The sequence below is a fragment of the Oculina patagonica genome, chromosome 10 (assembly GCF_052425735.1).
Source record: "Oculina patagonica isolate OP01 chromosome 10, crgOcupat, whole genome shotgun sequence".
Taxonomy (NCBI): domain Eukaryota; kingdom Metazoa; phylum Cnidaria; class Anthozoa; order Scleractinia; family Oculinidae; genus Oculina; species Oculina patagonica.
Genome location: NC_135767.1, coordinates 10,021,311 through 10,044,294, shown reverse-complemented (window position 1 = coordinate 10,044,294; position 22,984 = coordinate 10,021,311). Strand labels below are relative to the sequence as shown.

Genomic DNA, 22,984 nt, shown 5'->3' with positions numbered 1-22,984 from the left:
TACGGTTGTCTACAATATATCGCGTTTTAAAGAAAAGTTTAAAATTCTTTAAGTTTTTGGTAGTGCCGTTAACGTGCGCACGAAGCAAAATCTTTAATTTCTTTCATTATCTTAATTCCTGTACAATAAGAATAGTTTTTAATATAAGATCAAAGTCTATTTTGTTGAACTAGACTAATACTTTAATGCAAAAATGATTTTTTCTGGAAACAATAGCGTTCCCCATTTGGATTACTAGGGTTCCTAATATATACCTCGCGAGTCGTATATTTACTATAATTCCCATCCATTTTACACAAAAACTATCTCGGTGACCCCCATTTTTTATTTCATTTTTTTAATGCTCATAACATAATTGTAACCTGGACCAAGTTTCAGAAAATTTTTAATACTCCTTCTATTTCAGTGGAATCACCTTAAACGCGGTGGTTTAACAGTTCCTACACGTTCTGTTTCTTATCAACTACACTCTTTTTTCGACTTTTTTTGCTTGTTTACAAGCAAAAAAGTAGAATAGCGTTTACATGGGCTCAAATCTGAACCGGAAGGGATCGCATTTTTGTTAACTCTCAAGGGAATACTTTCCGCTGTGGGTGATCAAAGCGCGTGACTTGTAAAGTGTCACTCTATAGTTGTGCTTCAGCACTTCCGTTCTTGTAGTAAAAACGTGACTTGTCAAATTTACAAACATTATATAAGGATCAAAAACGTGAGTAGCCCAAATGTTACGTCACATAACCAATTAAGAATGTAAGCGGTTCAGCGCTCGAAGGCAGGCAGCGAAGTTTAAAACGATTAAGAACGCAATTTTTACTAGTACAAGTCTTTAGGCGCTAATATTAATTTAACCTAAACGATAAACAACGCAAATTTGTACTCGTACAAGTCTTTCACACACTAAAACGTTGCTACACACTAAAACGTTGCTAACAGTTAACCAAAGGGAACTCATTTCGTGACAATTGATTATTTCTGCTGAGTTGCACAATTTAGAATTGCACTATTACTAAAAATAGATTTCGCTGCATGATACCCCTCGCGTGAGTCGGACAACAATTTTAGTTTCGGCAGAGGCTTTGTATGGAGGGAACGCATTCTTGACAAAAAAAGGGTGAAAAAGGCACAACTTGAGGCCGAGATTCTCGAAAGGCTCGAAAAATGATAGATTCCAAACATTTTTGCTTTAGTAAGTGAAAAACAGAGATTTGCCAGCCTTTCCTAGGATTTTCGAATATCTAAAAAATGGCATAATTGTTCATTTTTAATTGATTTTTACTCGAAAAAGCTCACCTAGAATTTTCGGGAGCCCTTCTCTGGCTGGATTTTTTTCGAAAAGGTAAGTTTTGATCCCTATAACTTTCGGATCACTAGACTTTCAGCTAGGAAATCCGAACAGATAAAACAATTTTAGGGGATAAAAATATGCCTATATCTACCGTTTAAACAGTACTAAAATACGTTCAACGGTGCTATCTTTAAATGGTTTTGAACTATATTCTCGATGGGTGCCCCTGAAGGTATCCAAAAAATGGCCCAAAATTGAATTTATTAGTCGAAGATCAGGCAATGACACCTTGATTCCCACTGCAAAATTATTCAGGCTGCCGAGAAATTTAAGCGGCGGATAGCGAATTACTATCGAATTATATAATTGCGAAGGATAGCACTTGTATGTTCGCTTCATTTAGGCCCCGGAAAGATCGTCGGTTGCAAGAAATTCAGAATTCTTCCCGAATTTGACGGCACTGATCGCCGGCCATCCGATCTCATTTCGACACATGATAGATAGAGGGCGAAAATATTATGCTATTCAAACGCCTTTCTAATGGAATTGACGGCAGGGTTCGATTTTAATAATTTAAATTTATCCCCATTACTATTACAGACTGCAGCTACAGCTGCCGAACTCGATCAGCCTATATTAAATACGCGACAATTGTGTAACGAAATTGACCTCTATAAATATTCGGGTCAGGCAAGGAGACCGATTGGACGAGCGTTTCTTTGTGTAATTTTGTGGTGGCATAAATCTGAGGTTAGCTCTGTTGTGTTGCAAAATGTGCCACTAAGAACAGTATAAACGTTTTGCATTTCTCATAAAAATAAATGTTGTTTTCAGCAAATCCCGGCAGCAAATCGGGCCTTTATAATCCATTCAATAACTGAAAGTAAAACATTTTACACATTTATTGTTTAATCACTCTGTTTGGCAAACCTTTTGTTTCAAACCACGGTTTAAGCTTTCTACGTTGCACAGGTAAGGCTTTCTCTCGAATTCTGAGCCAATCTGGCCATGGTTTTGTGCCTGGGTTTTGTGAAACAATCGCCAAATATGCCTCCGAAGTGCCCGCCAACCATACATTGTTCTTACAGAGAGCGGTTTGTTTGTCCGAATTTTATCTGACTCACACCGGGGTCAAATTCTGTGACGTCATTAGTGCGCTTCGCTAATTGCAACATCATTAAATGTGTTAAGTGATATTTACACTGACTCGTCCCCAGTCGTCTCTTATGCGAAAATTGCAAGACGCGAAGGATGATATGATTCCCTCCGTGTTCAGCAGTCGACTCAAGACGGACTCAAAAGACGACTGGGGACGAGTCAGATATTTACAAGTGTTTCTGTAGCCTGTTGTGAAATTACTTCCAGTGGAAGCAGTAAACCCCGGGGGGGGGGGGGGTGCTCCCATAAATTTCGGATAGGGGTGTGCCCCCAAGGTTCTTAAACCCTTACCCTATTCAAGGATAAAGAAAGCGAAAATTGATACCCTTTTTAAGGGTCCAAACCGAGAAATGACACCCTATTCAAGGGAAGGAGACGCGTTCCGTGATGACCCAAATAGTGGCTAACCGCGCACGGCAAGACACAAATCTTTATAAAATCGCTTTACTAATACTTGAACGGGTAGTTCAGTTTTAAGATACCTTTTTTTGTTTATCTGGGCATTTACTAAAGCTGATAGAATATAGGTACCCTATCTAAGGATCACACCAGGAACAAAATGCCAAAAGGAGCAAAAATGATACCCTATTTAAGGACCGAGAACCTCAAAAATCATACCCTATCGGGCGGCACATACCTATATAGCCCATATATGGGAGTACCCCCCCCCCCCCCCGGGCACTAAACGCTAAACGTTTCTTCTGTTCTGAAGTTAATGCATCGCCATTAGAAAAATAAACAGCAACGGTTTTACTGGAAATGTAGTCGTTAGAAATGGCATGTGTAGCCGTAAGGTAAAGAATAACGTGAGGAGAAGCGGCTTTTGGTAATATTCAAACAAAAATGTACTTCTCATGCTCAATGTGGGGTTAAGATTGCGTGACGAGACAAAAGGTAACTCTGTCGTGCGTAACCTAACGTGCGATCAGGCGTTATTTTTCTCGCTCAACGGAAAAATGAGCCTTCCCTGAGCCTTCCCTCCGCCTTTTTAACTAAGCCAAAGTATATGAATCGCAAAGCACCCAGCCGTCGCGACTGACAAATACAGCATTTCCTCCGCGAAAATAAAAAAAATGCTTGAACTGAAAGACGTTTGAATTCTTCCATGATATGTTCGAACAACAATGCCCAGCATAAACCTTTAACTCATACTAACTTCATGCAAAAAAAGTCGATATCTCGAAGAGATCTTTGATTTTATACATAAGAACGCATAAAATTTGGCTGAGCCTGAGAATGTTCTTATTTTAGCCCATACAATTTTGGGACAAATCTCAGCCTCAACGTTCGTTCTTAAAAAAGAGTGTAATACAATGAAGAAAATAAGAATGCTGACAAGTGATTGTAAGATAAATTTATTCCATTGCTCATCGACATGGCATAACACTGTCCCGAAAATTGTTAAGTTTGACATATATAATTTCAATATCTCATCAAAAATATAGTCCTTGGTTACAATCTAATGTGCGCATTAGTCGTATAACTTCACTGTACTGCAAAAAGAAGCCGATGGTTATAAACAAGAAACAAGCAGCGGGGCCCGGTTGCATAAAGCATCTTAAGACTACTTAATAATAAATCAACCAAACATGGATTTAAGAGCATGGGAAGAAATACAATGCTGGTGTAAAAACACCTTTAGGAACAGACAGAACAGGTGCACAAAATCCCACTTATCTTACGTTGCTTTATGCAACTGAGCCCAAGCCCCTAATAAGTGCCCCTCTCCATAGCACCCTCCCTTGAGCTACCAAAAATGAATTAGCACGCTGGGCCTACTGTGGATATAACGCTATCCACCAAACAACCATGGCCTGGATACTAAATCAAATCATTATAGTATTATATGATAACAGTACTTCAACTGCTGGCCGCTATATTTTGGGGTTTTACATTAGCTACTTGTTATGGTTAACAAAGCAGAAATACACAGGCACACCAGACAAAACAAAAGCCAGTGCTACTGCTGATGACTGCGGTTTGGCCAAAAGTGGAGCAATAACAAGATAGCATGACACCATCACCATGACAACAGGAATTCCAATCCACACTTTGTAAGGGCGATGGTCATCAGGCCTCTTCCAGCGCAGAACCAGCAGTGAGAGGAATGTGCTACCAAGGAAAATCCATGCCACAAAACTGAAACAACTTAGCAAAGAATCTAAATCACCAAGCATTAACATGCAGATGGAAATGAATGATGGGAACATTATGGCAAGTAGTGGAGTGTGGAATCGTTCACTGATGGTTGCAAGAAACCGAGGCATATGCCCTTCTTTGGCTGCTGAGCAAACAACTCTCCCATTAGTGAATATGGACCCATTAGCTGCACCATAACAAGAACAAGCTACAAATAGAGGCATGACAGAAACAAGGGTGGGGTGCACTTTCTCAGCAACAGATACAGCTACTGCAGTGGAGGACAGGACTTCTGCTGGTGTCAGAATACTTAAATATGCTACATTTACCAGAGTGTAGCAAAGTGTGACAAGTGGCAGTGCAATCATGACGCCACGAGGAAGATTCTTATGAGGATTCTGTAGCTCCTCAGTGACATAGTTCAGTTGGTTCCAGCCATCATATGCCCACAGTCCACTAAAAAAAGCATGTGCAATTTCTCCAATGTTCTGATTAGTTCCTTTGAAGGGAGACTTAAAATTTTCATAACGTCCACTGGCAATTCTGGTAGCTCCAATCAACACTATTATCCCAATTGCAAGCAACTTCATAATCATAAAAACAATCTGCATCTGGCCTGCCCAGCGAGAACTCACACAGTTTACTGACGTGATCAAGACAATGGAAATTGTAGCAATGAATTTGATAAGGGCTTCAGGTTCAATGCTGCTGTCACTTAAAAAAGGCTGGATAGCATAGGAGGCAAAACTTAGTGTGATGATGGCTACAGAGGCTGGTTTTAAAATCAGAACCATTGTCCAGCTTACTAGAAAACCAGGCAAAAGGCCCAGAGCTTCACGGATGTATGTTAGTTCACCACCAGAACGTTGAATCAGTGTTCCTAATTCACAGTAGCACAAAGCTCCAAGTGTTGCCATGACACCAGATGTAATCCATACCAACAGGGTCATTCCCACAGAGCCTGAGTGAAGAAGGACATAGCGTGGAGTGACAAAGATTCCTGAACCAATCATAACACCAACAATAAGTGAGACCCCCTGTAGGAGTGTCACATTTCTCTTCAATTTCCCTGTGACATTTTCTTTTGAGTTCTTTTGTGAGTTAATGAGCTTTTCTTTTGCACTTGCTTTGCTTTCGTGAAATGTAATACCAACACTCATGTCATCTTGCTGCACTGAAGACTTGCCCATCTTATTATCTGCAGTGGATTCCACAGCAGAGTTGTCTTGGTCTTCAGCTACAACCTTAGCATCTAAGAAAAATAAAACAAATTTTACCATGAAAATTAAGCTAAGGAAAATTGTCCATTCAGTAACCTTAAAGCACTCGCAGAGTTCAAGCATTATTCAGACCATGATCAGTCTTATGATGACAGGTCTTTCAGTGTATCAGGGCCTACACTTTGGAATGTACTCCCAGCTAGCCAGCATAATATTATTTTACTGTTAAGTCTCATCTCAAGTAGCTTTTAGCCTAAAGATCATTTGAAGGGGCAAGAGCAAGAAACGCACATCGAGTTTTGGCCAAATTGAAAATTGTCACAAACAACCTCAAATTTCACACGCAAGTTCGTTTACGTGTGCTCAACACTGCCCTGTATTTAATTTTGCTGGTCTTTCCTTCGTTTTCGAAAAATAACACATGCAAAAAGACAAGGTTTTTGCTGGTGGCATATTAAGGAATTTTCTTTGACAAACGATAAACAAAGGAACCCTTTTGTTCCTTAAAACAATGAAACCAGCAAACGTTTTAAGGATCAAACTATAACTGAAACAACTCTAACCCTAAGGTTAGGGTTAATGTTCCAAGTTAGGGTTTAAGCGCTTAACCCTAAGGCAAAAGTGAACCCTGAGGCTTAGGGTTGGGGTTAGCGCTTTAAGTTAGGGTTACAAAATCAAGTTAGGGTTAGCGTTTCAAGTTAGGGTTAAGATCCGAGTCGGCCTTAACCCTAAGATCACGCTTTTTTTGCCGTAAGCTAATTCTCTCCAGTTTGCTTGCAGTTAGCTTTCACTGCAGCCTGCTTGCGGTTAGCTGTTTTTTGTTGTTTGGGGCAACACTATTTTGATAAGTTTTCTCGATAAAGCGACTGCACAACACTCAACTTCTGTGACACACACACCGTTGATCCGATTTAAGGAAGGCCAAGTAAATGGCATGGCGAGCATGCTCAGCAAAATCACATTCTGCTGGTTTTCCAATTACATCTTGCTTTTGCTTTCAGTAAAGCACTGTTTGCTCTCCCATCTCCTATCCTTACATTATTACATCACACAATCTAGATCTAAAGACCCTGCGCGCGTAATCAAGACAAGATCGCACACACTTTTTGACCAATCTATACATGCATACTTAATGAGGTAGCGAAAACATATTTGCGATAGGAGGTAGCGCTCCGGGCACTCACAAATATCTTATAAGTCTAAAACCAGGTCACTTCTCTGCAACTTTGTCGCGCCAGCATCCAAGCGGACACTGCAAAACTCGCCTTGACAAAGTTCCTGGCAAGAAACTCTCGTTTTAGGCTTTTATTCTGCCAGGCTCAAAACTACCTTGGTTTGTGCAACGTTGTTCTGGAGCGCTAAACAGCGCTGTTGTACACAACAAAGGCAGGAACATCCCTCAGTTCTTCGAGCGATGCTTTTAACTTACGTGTATTCAGACTTAATGATGTCCTTCAACCACCTGGCAGCCGCAGTTACGCTAAAACTAACCAAAGGCTTTGATTTTCAGGAACAAACGGCCATTTTTTTCTCTTTCCTCACACGTGACACCTATCAGGTGACCTCGCGTCACAATGTGTTATCCAGTCCTTTTCTTAAAGCGAATCCTTAACAATGGCGGCTAGAAACTAAAAGCATGGCTCTGACACGTTTTTCAACCTCCCTGGACAGTTAAATAAATGTCGAAAAACTCATACTGCTGGCTGACTGTGGAGAACGTAAGCTTTGCAAAACGCCTTTGTTCTTTGCATACGTAATTTCTAGAAAACGAAGCTAGATCCAGCGAATTTGAATACAGATCAATGTTAAGTACACGTAAACGAACTTGCGTACGAAATTTGGAGTTGTTTGTGACAATTTTCAATTTGGCCAAAACTCGATGTGCGTTTCTTGCTCTTGCCCCTTTATTTGATAGTATGTATATATTTAGCATATTTTAATATTTTAAGGCTGTAATATTGTTATGTGCTTTTGATCATTCCTGCCCCTATGATAAATGGAGCATTTCTCACAATCAGTTGACTCAAGTGGAGGTCAATCATTACAAATTACAGTGAATGTATGGGATCAAATAGTACATACCGTGACGCTTACGTCACGCAGCCTCAAACACAGAGACTTGTCTGTCTGTGAGCACACGAGAAGATAAATTTCATATATCCAAGCAACCATGCATTATTCTGTTTATTGTTTAAACCTAGAAATTACGATGTTTTTGACAATTTTCCAACCAAATTTTTAAAATGTTGTCCGAAGGTCGTACAAATGATTCCGAACATTTTCCTTTTCCAATTTCCGACGTTTTGCAAAGATTGCCGAAGACTGCTGGGGAAGATCCAAAGATGTTTTGACTTAATATCGATAAATTTGGCTTATTGAGCATTGAAACTCTGCGAGCTGATTGGTCAAAAATGATATCACACATGTGTGGATATCATTTTCATTCACACATGTGTGACACCATTTTTCTCTATTTGCTACCACTCACTATACCACTGCAGTTTGTATAATAAATGAATGTTATGCCTGCACAAATTTGGTCAAATCTAACTTTTTTTATAGTGGCAAAGGCTTTAGGAAGGGTTTATAATTATTTATGTAGAGGGGAGCTATGTCGATTTTAGATTTTTTTCCCTTGTAATTTTGGAAGCCCCCCTCCCTATTATTTGATGTGTATTTTCCCTGCCCCCCCCCCCCCCCCCCACATTGCATAACCCACAACCATGGACAAAATACCATACAATGTGTACAATGGAGTCCGAGTCATGGCCATTTCAAATGTGGTCTACACATGTTGTACAGCCAGTTATAAAGTAGTAAGTGGTTTGATAGATTTGCTGGGGCTTGATAAAGGTGAGAATTTATTCATTCTTATCTCCATCAAACCACTGCATTTATTGATAACTGGCCATGCAATATCATCCAACAAATCATCTCTTCCCCCCTTTTTTTTTCCCCCCCCCCCCCCCCCCCCCCTTACCTCCTTCCATATTCAATTTGGCAGAAATTAGCCCCCCTAAAACTTAACAGGAAAAAATCATGCCCTTCCCCCCCCCCCCTAAAAATTGACATAGCTCACTTCTTTATAAATTATGAACCCTCCCTTAATAAAAATTTTGGGAGACATGAACTTCAATTTCAAGCCTTCTGCATTTGTCAAGTGGATGAAACTGAACTGTTTACAGATATTTACGAAAAATTAATTTCATATGAAGCCGAGACAGCCAGTCCACAGATGTGCCACATGTTTGGAAACTGTTGCTTTTTTTCTCTCCTTACATATATGCCCAAGTAATGTACCAATTAAATCCAAACTTCAACATCCTCCCACCCCCGTCAGGGCATAACCGGACATGCATTTGACTGGTCAATGTGCACAGGGGGAGGGGAGAATTTCACATCATTGGATAACTATGGTTGGTACTACCGAAATCACTAAACTGTTAGCACCCCGGAAAAAACGATCGATCGCATTTGAATTTTGGGCTTGCTCACGTGACCATTTCGAGGGACCGGATTAGTCACGTGACATTTTCGCGGGTTGGGTTTTGCCTTTCACTCCCGTACGTGTCATGGCTGTGTATCAAGTGAAGGTTTATTATGGAAATGATTTTCAAAAGTGTGGAACATTTTTCACCTCTTCGATTGAAGATCTCGATTTTTACGGATTTGTTAATAGAGTGAAAGATATCACCAAAACATTTCAGGATATAAGCTGCGATCAAATTCGTCTCCGTTATCTTGACGATGAGAATTGTTACGTAAACTTTGAGGAAGGACTCATGGGCGAACTGTTAAGGTGTGCGCGCGATGTTCCGGGAACAAACTGGAAAAGGATAAATGTTCAAGCCGAGGTTTGGTATTCCCCCGCACCACCGAAGAAGCGAAAGAAAGAACTTGAAACTAGCTCGCAGGCTACTTGTTCTGAAAGTGAACGCCACCTTGATGTCACTCACACCGGTGAACGAAGTATAAAACGCTATACATCACCCGTTGAAAATCTTATTCAATCAAAAGAACAGCAAATTCAAAAGCAGGAAGCAGAAATATCCTCCAAAATGAACGAAATAGCTGCACTCGAGCAGGCCTATTCTCAAATTCCTTTCGACTCGACTAGACCAGCGTGCACGAAGTGTCATTTGCGGGCAGGCCATACGCGCGCAAATTGTGTGAATGAATGCTGTACTTCGGCGCGCCTTTGTGGAGATATAAAACGGCATCCATAGGAGAAACGACAAATTAAAGATTTGAAAACGGATCTTCAGCTTCTAAAATCAAAAGAAAAAAAAATTTAAGGAGGAACTTGATAGTTTGCTGCAAAACATGCAGTCCAGCAAGCGAACATTTTCCCAACGGATTCTCACACGCTTGATAAACAGCGACAGGGACAAATACACTTCTTATCAGAGTGGCCGCGAAGTAGTAAACTGGATGGCAATCAACACAGACGCCAAAAAGATCGAGAAGATTTGCCATGGTGCGATTCCTGGGCCAAACGACAACCTTCAAGAACTAATAGAGAAACACGATTCACAGGAGAATCTCTCATCGTTGGCGTCGAGCACAAGGAGCAGATCCAGTGTAGTGAAAGAGCTCTGGGCGAAGAAAGGGGTGATCTTTCCAGGAACTGGTCCTATTTGCCCGCCTTCGAGGTGTTCGATACCTGTGCCTCAAACACCAGAGGAGGAGAACTATCAAATCAATTTGGCTTTGCGTGAGAGCCAACTAAACACCGCACTGTGTAGTCAAGGTAATCAGTTATCCTTTTCCCATGCAAGATCGATTTCAAGAGCTCAAGAGTTCCGCGAATTTTCTCGAAACTGCACGGCTGTAAATGTTCCTTGTCAAGAACAAGGCAGTTGTACATATAGTAGCACCATCAATGCATCTGAAGGAAATTTGTTGTCACTATCATCACACAGTCACAGTGATGAGTTTTCCTTTTCCCATGCAAGTCCGATTTCACGAGCTCCAGACTTCACATTTTCTCAAGACTTCACGACTGTAAATGTCCCTTGTAAAGACCCAAGTTTCAACCAAAGTAGTACATATGCTAGCACTAAGAATGTGTCTCAAGAAAATCCGCTGTCACTCCTAGCTAGTGCAGCGAATTTGGTTTCTGACAATTCAACAATAGAGTAATTTTCACTCAGACTTCTTAGATGGCAAGAGACAGACGTCTGAAGTTCAGACCACAAGAGACAAACTAAAAATACTTGAGAACTTTGATTGTAAACCGTTTTTGTATGTTAAAATTTGAATGTTTGTGTTTACAGAAATCGAAAATAGCAAAAGAAAATGCATTGTTACTATGAGAAAGTGTAGCGAATTTTGCTTGAGATTATTCACAGAGTAATTTGATACAGTGTTATTTTTACTCAGGCAACGTAACAGAGATTCTCGAGAACTGTGATTTTTTTTAACACCGTTTTCATTGACATAAATAATTTGTGTTAGTTGCCCGTTTGTGTTTCCTCATCGAGAACAGCCAATTCTGCTTTTTTGACATTGAAATATTTGAAAGCCGTGACCCGGGCGCGGGATTTGTGTTTACAGAAATAGAGATGTTTTGATAGCGAGTTTCTAAATATAGAACATTCATGAGAACTGCAAATTTAACCCACCAACTTTCGTTACTTTTATCTTTATTTAAAACATTTCTGTATTAACTGAAACATTTGTTGTTTACCAAATAAAAGATGGTTTGTGTTCTCAGTGCAACAATAATTTTAATCTGTAAACATCGCTGGTTTCATTTTCGTGGAGAAACGCTACGAGATTAACAGTCAACGCTTAATACCAAAACAACAGCAGATGAATAAAACTAATTTTAAATCTTCCCAACACTCGACATTGTAGAGATAACTGGTGTCAATTCCAATGTATAAATTGAACATTTAATACAATAACAATACATGTTTATCAACTCCGAAACGACGCAGCTGCGTAGTTTGTATACTGTTTTAATAAATAGAATCTAATATCTAACTCGAAAACTACTCTTTGAGTATTCAAATGTCATAAAAAAACGAGCTGGCGAATCTCTTGAAGCGCATGGTAATCGCTACATCGATATTAAACCTAAGGAGGTCACGGTACTCATACCTATGTAACAAGTTTTATTTTTTGAAAATAACTCAACGGGGGTAAGCTCCGGTGAATAACTGGAAGATATAAAGGGTGACTCCAAAACTTCCAACCACTCGCTAATGCTTGTCCTCCATCGAGGTGAAGAAATTATCAAATATGTCTCCATATCTAGGGTTTCCATCGGCTGCGTGGGCTTGCCTCTTGATAAAATGGGCGCCTGGGGTTTGGCGTACATTACTCCTTAGTCCGACATAAAAGTAACTTTGGCTCGGCCTCACACACGTTCCCTCACCGCGTCGTGACCGATTTAAAAGCTTCATCAAAAAAAACGCGAAACGGATCTGGTACTCATGTTGGGTGCTTGGCATGCGTGATCAGGGGATTTTCGGCTGCTGGCCTTCTCTTTTCCTCTTCCCTTCTGGTAACCACGGACAGCTCGGCCTTGGCGGTCGGCTGTTGCCGTTGAGTGTGCCTCGATATTTTCTTTAATGTCCTTATAATTATCGAGGTCTACTTTTTACGAGCAGCTGACCAAGTCTATCAGGTCCTCAGCCTTTCGGTTGACCCCGGGATTTCCGCACAGCCCCCTACATAATTATGTATGCAATTATTTCATACTATCACTATACATAAAAGCAATATAAAAAGAATACTCAAATATTGTATGCATAATTAATGTAGGGGGCTGTGCGGAATCTTGCCTTACCCCTAGCAGCAGCATGGCGAGGCAGATTTTCTCCCGTTTGACAAAAGGTCTTCCATACATTCGAAACTGTAACACCGCTCACTTTGTACTTTGATCCTATTGCTCTAAAACTTCCTGGGTAGAACTCTGTTGAAACATCTCCGCCTCCGCTCAAAATATCATCAACAATCAGTGACCTCAAATCCTTGCCAATTGGTTTTCCACGTTCGAAAGTTCTTCCGTGAGCATTCATTTCACTTGAAAAGTTCAAAGCAAAGTTGTTCTGCCCGCGAAAAGAAACAGAATGTCACGTGACTAATCCGGTCGCTCGAAATGGTCACGTGAGCAAGCCCAAAATTCAAATGCGATCGATCGTTTTTTCCGGGGTGCTAACAGTTTAGTGATTTCGGTAGTATTAAGGTGAGGAAATCGAATACAGTCAACTCTGTAATAGCTAGTGTCCACAATAGCGGTGTGTCCACAAGGCAAGAATTGACTGTATATGGGAAGGGTGGAGGAGATTTAAACAATTCAATCAATGTTGTGTTATTGATTCCTCGTGGCTTGGGGTTACATTCGCGACTCTTGGTGGAAGTCGGGAAGGAAGAGGGCTTTAAGCTTATTAATCATGTTCTCTTATGACATTGCAGCTGCAAAAGAAAGGCTTGCAAAAGCTGTGTTTTGCATTTAAAGGTGAATAAATTGATTCAGGACCAAACGAATAACAGTCGCTACGCAGGCTAGAACTCTTACTAGAATTTTAGAAACACTTATAAGCTTGATCAGATATTGTGCTTACCTTTCATCCTAGACCGCCGCATTCCTCTTTATTGGGTCACATTTGATTCCTGGCAAACCAGACTATGTATAGTACTCAGTAGAGCGACAGAATCACTGAACATCTACATTCCGGGTCCCCAGCAGGAGGATGAAAAGTCCTGCCACCAGTCGCAGCGACACGTCACCGAGTCGGTTAGAGTCCTCCTCGGCCATCCTCGGCCAGGGAAAATATCACTGAGCCCGCGCTTCTCAACGTCTCGCCGAAGATCAGCCAGACTTTTGGACCACGACGACCACGACAAGGTTTTCTTGGAAAATATGTTTCGACATAAATATATCTGTCATTATCGGTTACAAAATTTAAGTTAAATTCGAATATTTTACCTAATATACTCAGATTTCGTGACAATGTTCGTACCTTGGTTCGTACTTACAATTTTCGGACAATAGGTCTCCAACAAAAAACTGTTGATTTTTTTAGCACATTTGGCGCGATTTGGGACGTCTTGGCTTAATCATTTGGCTTTTTCATTTAATCAATTAAATACTTTTTTATTCATTTAATTTTTCTTTCTATATTTATTTATGTTTTTTTTTTTCTCGGCTTATTAGCATATGTTTTGTTTTGCTTGGGGCCAAGCCAGCCCCCCACAGCCTGCGAACGTGGACGCATTTCCGGCCCTCTCTTCTCCCGAGTTTCGCGGGTGAAACTCTAACCGAAAAAGCCGTCTGCTCTCCCGCTAGCCTGCGTGGCCGGCTTTCAAATGGGAAGGAGAAGGGGAGTTCGAGCGCGAAGCGCGAGATGCGTTCTCCGATCGCGCTTCGCGCTCTCTCCTTGCACCTCGCGCTTCGCGCTCGAACTTCGCTTCTCCTTCTCGCGCAGGCAACTAGCCTCCTACGCAGACGTTCTTAGGGCTTGTCACGCGTTTTGTTCGTAAGGAGGCTACGTGCGTAGGAGGCTAGCAGGCTACCGTCAGCGCAGCTCCGAGGGTAAATAAATTTTATTGATTAAGTGAGTGAGTGACTGAAATATATATCAAAAAGGAAAAGCGAATATTAAAATGTTCGATCAATATTGGTGCGCTTGTTATTCGTTGGGATCCAGGGTTGGGATCTTCAGTTTTTGTTAACGCGACGCCCTTCGAGCAACGAACGTAAAGGGGTTCCCTGCTGGGATTATTTAATGAACTGGTGAAAGAGCTTTCCGCTGGGCTAACCGTCGCGTAAATAAAAAGGTAACGAATGACAAGCGCTACGAAAAAAAATAGCACGAAAAAGATCAAACATTTTCACAACGGTCAAATTTTAGCATGACAGAAAACGGATTACAAACGACAAAAAGTGATAATTTTTAAAGTTTTACCGTCCGTGCCATAACCAAAAATATTGGCTTATCCTCGGTGTAAAAACATGTTCACGTAACTCACCAGTTAGGACGTAAAACAAAGAAAAACCAGGCTAACAAAGAACCTCAAACAATTAAGAGCAGGAAAACAAAAGCTCCAAAACAAAGAAAAAAAAGGTTCTTACACTGAGGTAAAACGCCGGGTCTCCAAGGTGAAGTTGAAAATTGGCCACTCGGGTATTTATTTGTGGTATAAGCTATATTAGCAAGATACATTTTTGTCAAAAATAATGAATAAAAAACCCTTGCTTAATGAACATCGGGCTCAAATAAACTGCAGGAGTCAAATAAACGCCGGGTCCACCAGGCTAAGTCATAAACGACAGGGTTTAATCGAGAGAAAATACGGTAAACCCAAAAAAATCAACCATCCGTCCCACATGGAAATAAAGGACCACTAGACTTTTGACTCAAGTGTTAATTTTTTTTAATTATTTCTTTTTATACATTAAAGTTAAATTTCCTAAATATTCGTATTACATATGCAGCCATACTTTGCACTTTATATGCCTTACTACCATATTGCCAATTTAAAAGAACGGTCAACTCCGTACTGCAGAAGTTTGTTTACATGTACCGGATTTTCAGTTGTCTGTTCGTTTCTCAGTCTCTGGCTAGAGAGCGATGTATTATTTAAGATTGTTAAAGAAGACAATGGATTATGCAAGTGGAATTGGAAATCAAGTGAATCGAGGAATTAACTTTGCCCATCTCGTGTGTTTGACATCCACGGCCTCCAAAGCGGCAGACTGCATTCCACTGGGCTAGCGAATCTTCTCGGCTCCACAATGCTAATACTGGAAGTATTTCCCGCTGTGTTAATCATCGCAGCTTCGTTGCGGTTAAATGGGCTGAATGCGCTCGATGGTGGCGAAGGCGGGGGTGTCGAAGCACAGCCGACGCAAGGTGATTCTCCCGTTGTGTGTAAACCGTATACTGATGGGCTGGGAGAGTAACACACAGGGTGGTCAGATTTCACGTGCACCGGGGTGGTCGTGTGCGTATTGTAGCTGCACGATGCCGCCAAACGCGCCAGCATTTGTTCCCGCAGTTTGGAATCCACTCCACTTTGCTGGTTTTCCATAAAGCTGTACACTTTGGTCGCGCACTCATTAAATCCCGCTCGGTAGTTACTCAGTGATTCAGCATCACCATGATTGGTCCAGTAACCTAAAGAAACATTTAACAGGGCATTAATTATGTTTTCAACTTTGCCATAGTTAACATGAAATATTTTGGCATTTACACGGCAAAGTCAGCAGCGGAGTGGAAACAACATTGTAAAAATACAAACCTGTTACTTGTTGCTCTCGAATCATTTTCAAAAAGTTTACAGTCAGCTCCAGAATTTCAGCTTTTTCCATCTTTTGAAAGTTTTGATCATTCTGTGGAGACAAAAAGGTCAAAGGCTCACAAAACTGGTAATGAATTTTCATTTACTTGCTAGTCAGAGTACTTAGGTGTGAAATTTGCCCCTCGAGTGACGCTTACAGCGAGCTTACAAAACTTCGTGAAACATTGATACGCGAATGTTTGAATAAAAAACACACATACAACAAGCACTGGAAAGTAACACGGCAAAAGGCGCATGTAGAGAAGTAAGCAAATAGAGCTAAAAAATTCGAGCAAACTCAAACTACATCACGACACAGCGCAGACAAAACGAGTCCTTTTAGTTCTTCGAGGCTTCGGTTTATGCGCGCTCTTCTTTGTCTTTCCAGCAAGGGTTTACTTGCCTGCTGGAGAGAAGAAAATAAATAATGAACACACGAAAACAAGACCTTAAAGTTTAAAAAAAGCAGGATAGGACGCCTACAGTACCTGTCGTCTTCTAGTTAGCTGAACTCTTTCTGCCATGTTGAAACACCGTGTAAATTTCTTGTTTGTAGATTAGAGAGATCCTTTCTGTGCGACGCTGAGTCAGGAAATGAAGTTGGTGCAAAAACTCTTCAGCTAAATTACAATGGCACGGGTTCGCAATTTTGCACGCATTCACCTTTGAGCCAATCAGAAGCGGCGGTTGTCTTGATGCAATCAGGCTTTCCATTCTCGCACGCGAATGCGAACAAATTATTGGCTTTGTAACAAACATCACGCCTTTAAACTGTCAAATTCTTTTTACCTTTTCACTTCAAAGATGAAGCGATAAACTCCCTGTGGATTTGCATTGCGGAGATATTTTTATCCCGATAGGAAAAATAAAATAAACATTGGCGCATGTTTCATTTTATTTGAAAGTTGACTTTGGCCGTGCTTGCGTGCTCACCGTTAAATTCCCGCGAAATTTTGTTCCAAATGAAACTGTGTGTGATCGTGTCCTTAACAATTGAGGGACTTGAACATGCGCGGTGAACGTTCAAAACCTCAACGACTAATGGATTTTCGGAGCTTAACAAAGTTCCAACCGCTTCATTTGTGCGCAAAAAAACAACCGAACATGATTTTTCACGTTATTACAATTTTAACAGGTAAGCCTGTTTAGCTATGTGTGTAAAGCTTTATAAGCGCGTGCCTTTAATTACGGTGTGCAAAATATTACGCAAACAAAAAGATTCATATACCGCCCGAAAAATACCTGAGGTCGAAAATGGAGGACAAAGTGAACCGGCTAAAACTGTGTAAAACAATACTTTATGAATAACAATAGAGGGCCCTGAAGCATGCAAAATCAAGGAAAAAAGTTCTTCAACAGATGACCTCTTTCTGAAGGAAAAAGATGATTATGCAAAAAAATCTTGACAAGCACTTTGTTTCAAGGACTCCCGAAAAATTTCCATGAAAATTTATTTTTGCTAGAAATAGATCGGTTAAATTTTATTAAAAGCCCAAGTTAAGCGTTTCAAAGCGTTTCCCTCTGAAGTGTTTCGATAAAAAGGTTTGGTGTATCAAAATTCAAGCGCCTTTTCCTTTACGTTTCAAGAAAAACTTTGTTTTTGATTTGCCGCGAAGTTAATTGTCCGTGGACAATTAAAATATATTAATATCAATGCTATTCAATAGCTTATCAAAAGGCAGCCGCGAGCCTAGTCAGCGATCTTATTCGTGTTTTCGGCTATGAAACGGACATTATAATTCACTTAGACCTCATTAATTTGCTGTTGTATTGCTGTTTACTTATTAGTACGAATAATCACAACATAATACCTTATTAAACTTCAATTTCGCGTCGCGGTCTTCTTAAAATTATCAAGGGACACTTTGCCGATGAGCTCAATGAATAAAATCATTCTTTTGTTTATACTTCGCGTTTAATTTGTAATTATACATACGTCCGGTTAGACACGCTTTGAGACGCTTGAATCCCAATTAATAAATCAACCAAAGCGTACATCCTTTTTATGTCACTCGCAAAAAAGAATGACACGTGATTTTGCTACCTCTGCATTCGTCTTCCAAACCTAAAATTGAAGGGAATCAACTGCGTTTAACAATAGTATGCTTTTCTGAACTTCCTTTGTGCCATGGCAGAATTATTTCACGAGAAGTCTATATTGGCGGGAAGTGTAAATTGCTGTGTAAATTGGGAACTGATCGCTAGCGCAAAACAAACCTGTGATCAGGCTTTCGGGGGGGGGACTACCCCCCTTCTCAACCCCCGAGAAAAATAACGCCTGATGGCAGGTTAGCGCAAAACGCTGTGCTTGCTAGGAAGAAACGAAAAAATGCGCTGTTTCGGCGTACAAGTTATTACCAAGGAAAGCTAGCCGCCGTCTTAGAACAATCAGCTGACGTTTCGAGCGTTATATAGGGGTCACTCTTGTCCATTTTTCTCAGTACCAGCCCTCAAAATCAGTTTGCAACCATGTGAAAATAAAGTTTGACTTTCTTTTATACTTTGATAAGAATAATATTCTATTGATAAATTTCCAGCTAGCCGCTCACGTCAGGTCACCTTGGCTTGTGTGGTCGATCTGCGCAAACTTTGTTCGTATTATGTGCTGGCTATTTTTGAACAAGGAGACCAATGGCTAAGTAGCTAGAGCCTTTTTTTGCAAGTCATTTTTTAAATTTGTCGTATCCCATATCACAGCATCAAATTTGATTTGCAAGGTAGGTATGGTCATTAGCGCATCAGTTTTGAAAAATCGCAAGCTCACTCAACCTGAAGACATTCAGTTTGTTAGTCGAATTATGCAATCTGTGTACGTGGTGTAGCATTTTTCTTAATAATTGTGCGTTGCGATATGTTTGTATAGGCATGGTTTCTATGGCTACAATTTTTAAAAACCCGGTAAAATCGGACTGCTTTTACCACTTCATTAACTGGCCGACCGTTTTTGTCGCATTTAATTTGCTACCTCCCTCACTCGTCTCTCTCTTTATTCTCTCTCTCTCCACTTCTGGGGTTCATTCGTTTGCTCGTCTTCCTCTTGTCTTCTCGAGGAATTGAAACGAATGAGGACGGACCATAAACCATATAAAACAATCTGTTCGTGGATTACACTTCAGAGCTAAACCCTAACCCTCCGGACCCCTAGGGCAACGTACGCAAATGCAAAGTTGTCTTCTTAAGTGGGATAGAAAAACACCAAAGCAGTAATAATAAACCGAAAATCAAAATGAATGTTAAATCAGGTTACGACAGAGGAAAATTTACATTTCGATTACGAAGGCAAGTAGGCAAGATGTCCAATGCAAGATGGCTGGCAACAGGACAACTCGGATTAATATTAATCGGATTAATATTAATCCTAATGATTATTATAATCCAGTAATAGATTATTATAATCCACTAATAGATTATTATAATCCAGTAATAGATTATTATAATCTATTACTGAGGTTTGAGCCGTGCCTTAATCCATTAGGATTAATATTAATCTTATGTAAGATTAATATTAATCGGATTAATATTAATCTTAATAATAAATCTCAAAAACTCAATCCTAGTCCAAAGCTTCCGAACATTGACATTATTTAATGATCTAAGGCGGCCTTATCAATATCTTATGCATCCTTGGACCCTTTTGCTTGGTATCTAAATATAACAGATATAAGATCAGTAAAATATAAAGATATTTTTTAAATAAGTGCGTCTGCTGATAACAGCTGATACCAGCTATTTCTTTGTAGCTGGTAACGATTCCCTGTCGTTAGGTCTCCTGTTTTGTGAAAGAACATACCCGCGGCACGGATTCGCTGACCCAGAGGCGCTTGATTATTTTCTTTTACTTCTAGGGTCAACAACATCGTCTAATCTAGCTTTAGCATATGCAAAAGTGATCGTCATGTGACGGATGTGATTAGTGACTTATGTTCTGTCAGTCCTGCATTGTAAGTCTGCAGTGTGTTTGTCATATACATATCTGTCAGATAGTCAAATAGACATATCTGTTATCCAAACATTCAAGGAATTTTATCGTGATTATAATAGAGATTAATATTAATCCGGATTATAATATTAATAATAATCTAATCCTTCCAATTTTTTGCCGTGCCTTAATCTATTACTGGATTATAATAATATATTACTGGATTATAATAATCTATTACTGGATTATAATAATCTATTACTGGATTATAATAATCCTATTATAATCTATTATTATTATAATCCGCGGATTAATATTAATCCGAGTTGTCCTGTGGCAAGATAAGATGCCATCTCTTTCCTACCGAGTGAGCCTGCCCTCAGGTCAGTGGACAACCACACAGCTGTATCTACTGAAGCATCATGGTTAGTCACTAGAAGAAAAAATGGCGGCAATATCGTATGTATATTGATTTCACGAAACAAATTCAAAACATGTAGACACAACTACTCCAGGACGAAAGAGTGGGTTATAAAATTGGGAGGATGGCAGGAAAGTTACATCTTGCATCATCTGGGGGCGACATAAAGATTTGGGAAGTTCCAGAGGTAAACATGGTGAAGGCTTTCAGTCCTCACTCACAGCCTGTGGGTTCGTTGTGTTGGAGTCCCAACAGTATCTTTTTCTGTAGCTTTTAACCAATTAAGCTTATCATTTAAGCCTTGAAGATGCTTGTGCTTTCCCTATATACATCATTAAAACTAAAATCTTATCTTAATTGCCACAACAATTGCTGACATACAGTGGAGTCCTGCGTTCCCAATCGAAGAAAATCGATCATTGAAAAGCGATCAATATAAGCTTTCTTAAGCTTAAAATTAGTTAGTTTAATCTATTTTAACAAATTAATCCGATTTTACCATGAGACTGTTCAGTTATAGACCACAGGTGACGTTAAAATGTGGTAGAAACAAAAAATTGGCTCACGAGGCGCTAAGCGAGCTAGTCATTGATGTTCTTACCACGTTTTTGATGTCTTCCGTGATCTATATTAAACTACTGAACACACCCACGGCAAAATGGAATCTATTAGATAGTCACCAGTAAAATGTAGTGTAGACGGTTCAGTACTGTACTAAATGCTTTTACTTGTCCTCTACAAGGATATTGTTAATCAATACTATATTTTGCTTAGAGTTGAATTATTTGGACTATCTACAGCTGTCTAATGTTGTTTGCACTGCACACTTCTGGAAACTGAAATATCGTAGTTACATTGTAGCATGCAGATGTTTGCTTTTTCTTAACGTGATCAGATCAATGTCTAGCCAGTGCTGCTAATGACAAAGTTGTTGTCACTTACATCAAAGAAGATGTATATGATTCAACTGAAATTACTGCTGGGGTAAGTGCATTTTTTTGCATATTATGGTATGGTGTCAATAACAAAGAGTCAAATATTATTAGGTCAAGGAGAAAAGGATTACAGACATTTTCTCCCAGGCCTCTAAAAATGGGAATGGCTTCAGAAATCCATAGAGACTCTGCTTACCAGGCCAGATAAATATTGCAATAATTTTTAACTGATCTCATGCCTGCGTATGATATTAGCAACCTATGAGCTAAGACAAATAGACTGTTCAGATTTGCAGCTGTTTCAGTGATCAGTATCGGCATAGATAATGTCATCATACCTTGTTTCCTCCCTAATATTCTACAGGTCAGTGGTGGAATTTAACTTCTGGGTCAGACTCTGCAGTATGTCTGCTTGTTCTGCAAAAGGGAGGAATGGCCTAATGGTTAGGGTACTGGACTTGTAATCCGGAGGTCCCGGGCTCCAATCCTCCTGCTACTAGACGGATTTGTCTTCAGTGGCCCCCAATTCAACTCCTCCACACTTTGTAAATACCCAGCGGGTCAGCCTCCTGCCAGTTAGGGTTTTTAACAAGTTTATGTTGGATTTTATAGTTGTTTATTTATTTACAGTGTTCACAATTAGCACAGCAGTGCTAAATACATTGACAATTTTATAAAGTGATTTATTTTATTTATTTGCTGTTCAGTTCATCGTTCTTTTCTCCTGTTAGTACCATCAAAGCTCTATTCCCTCCTGTTTCACAGCCACCTCCTCTTTAGGGGCCAGTTGTCACAGTCCCAGTAAACAAAACCTGCATTGAACAACAACCTCTTTTATTGAGGTTTAATTTGACAGTACAGTTGGACCTCTCTAAAATGGACACTAAAGGGACAAACCAAAGTGTCCGTATTAGAGAGGTGTCTGAATTATAAAGGTCACCATGATGACATCACTTTTATGACTCCTCTGTTAGTTTAAGTGTGCAAGAACTAAAATGAGGCCCACACTTGTCTTTTAACTGCTGCAATAATTAATTAATTTACATTGTACATGTCAGCTTAATGTACTGTATACGAAACACTTTTATCAAACAATATGATCTGTAATGGAATGCTGCATGTAAAGTAACATTAAGCAAAATTCTGAAAACGTCTTAGGTGAATATAAAGCGTTGTTGTTTTTGTTACCACAAACAGACAAATTGTATTACTTAGACAAACTATCATCACCTAATTACCGGACTGTCCGTAATGACCAGGTTAGGTTTATATGGATTTGCTCCCTGTTGGGGCTGAGATTTAGTGTCCCTTGTCCGTATTAGAGAGCTAGGGTACATATTATAAACTAACAGGACATCGGAAATTGTCCGTAATAGGTAGGTGCCTGTATTAGAGAGGTGTTCGTACTTAGGAGAGGTTCAATTGTGTTATTTTTTGTCAATTTCAGGAGGGAAATACCTGTGTTTCGTTCAACTCGTCCTCTCGGTATTTACTGACTGGTGGAAAAAGCAAGACTCTAAGTATTTGGGATATGAAAACCAAGAGTATTAAGAAGACATACAAGGTTAGTCTTTTCAAAGAGAAAAGTCTGATAAACATCTGATAATATTAACT

General features: G+C 39.9%; 3 protein-coding genes across 4 annotated transcripts in view; 1 reads left to right on the top strand and 2 right to left on the bottom strand.

Moving 5' to 3' along the window:
• Positions 1-3,782: 3,782 nt before the first annotated feature.
• Positions 3,783-13,542, bottom strand: LOC144667382 (b(0,+)-type amino acid transporter 1-like). The gene is made up of 2 exons (XM_078528777.1): positions 13,377-13,542; positions 3,783-5,834 (listed from the first exon to the last, which is right to left on the bottom strand). The coding sequence occupies exons 1-2, from the start codon at positions 13,396-13,398 to the stop codon at positions 4,342-4,344; spliced, it is 1,515 nt and encodes a 504-aa protein (XP_078384903.1). The 5' UTR covers positions 13,399-13,542; the 3' UTR covers positions 3,783-4,341.
• Positions 13,543-15,258: 1,716 nt separating this feature from the next.
• Positions 15,259-16,629, bottom strand: LOC144629363 (transcription factor HES-4-like). The gene is made up of 3 exons (XM_078487598.1): positions 16,403-16,629; positions 16,057-16,147; positions 15,259-15,932 (listed from the first exon to the last, which is right to left on the bottom strand). The coding sequence occupies exons 2-3, from the start codon at positions 16,124-16,126 to the stop codon at positions 15,460-15,462; spliced, it is 543 nt and encodes a 180-aa protein (XP_078343724.1). The 5' UTR covers positions 16,127-16,147; positions 16,403-16,629; the 3' UTR covers positions 15,259-15,459.
• A 3,827-nt stretch (positions 16,630-20,456) lies between these two features.
• Positions 20,457-22,984, top strand: part of LOC144667104 (protein NEDD1-like) — a 44,941-nt gene continuing 42,413 nt past the window's right edge. For both annotated transcript variants that reach the window (XM_078528485.1, XM_078528484.1), the window contains exons 1-3: positions 20,457-20,689; positions 21,331-21,419; positions 22,818-22,934. In XM_078528485.1, coding sequence (XP_078384611.1) covers positions 20,560-20,689; positions 21,331-21,419; positions 22,818-22,934 — 336 coding nt within the window. In that variant the 5' untranslated portion in view covers positions 20,457-20,559. The remainder of the gene's footprint in view (positions 20,690-21,330; positions 21,420-22,817; positions 22,935-22,984) is intronic.

What these genes read in the sequence shown, in the direction of transcription:
- LOC144667382 (XM_078528777.1), bottom strand. Translation starts at nt 13,398, where the DNA reads ATGCGGCGGTCTAGGATGAAAG. An exon ending in GCGGCGGTCTAGGATGAAAG is followed by an intron (nt 5,835 to 13,376) that starts GTAAGCACAATA and finishes TATTTTTCTTAG; the next exon opens with ATGCTAAGGTTGTAGCTGAA.
- LOC144629363 (XM_078487598.1), bottom strand. Translation starts at nt 16,126, where the DNA reads ATGGAAAAAGCTGAAATTCTGGAGCTGACTGTAAACTTTTTGAAAATG. An exon ending in TCGAGAGCAACAAGTAACAG is followed by an intron (nt 15,933 to 16,056) that starts GTTTGTATTTTT and finishes ATGTTTCTTTAG; the next exon opens with GTTACTGGACCAATCATGGT.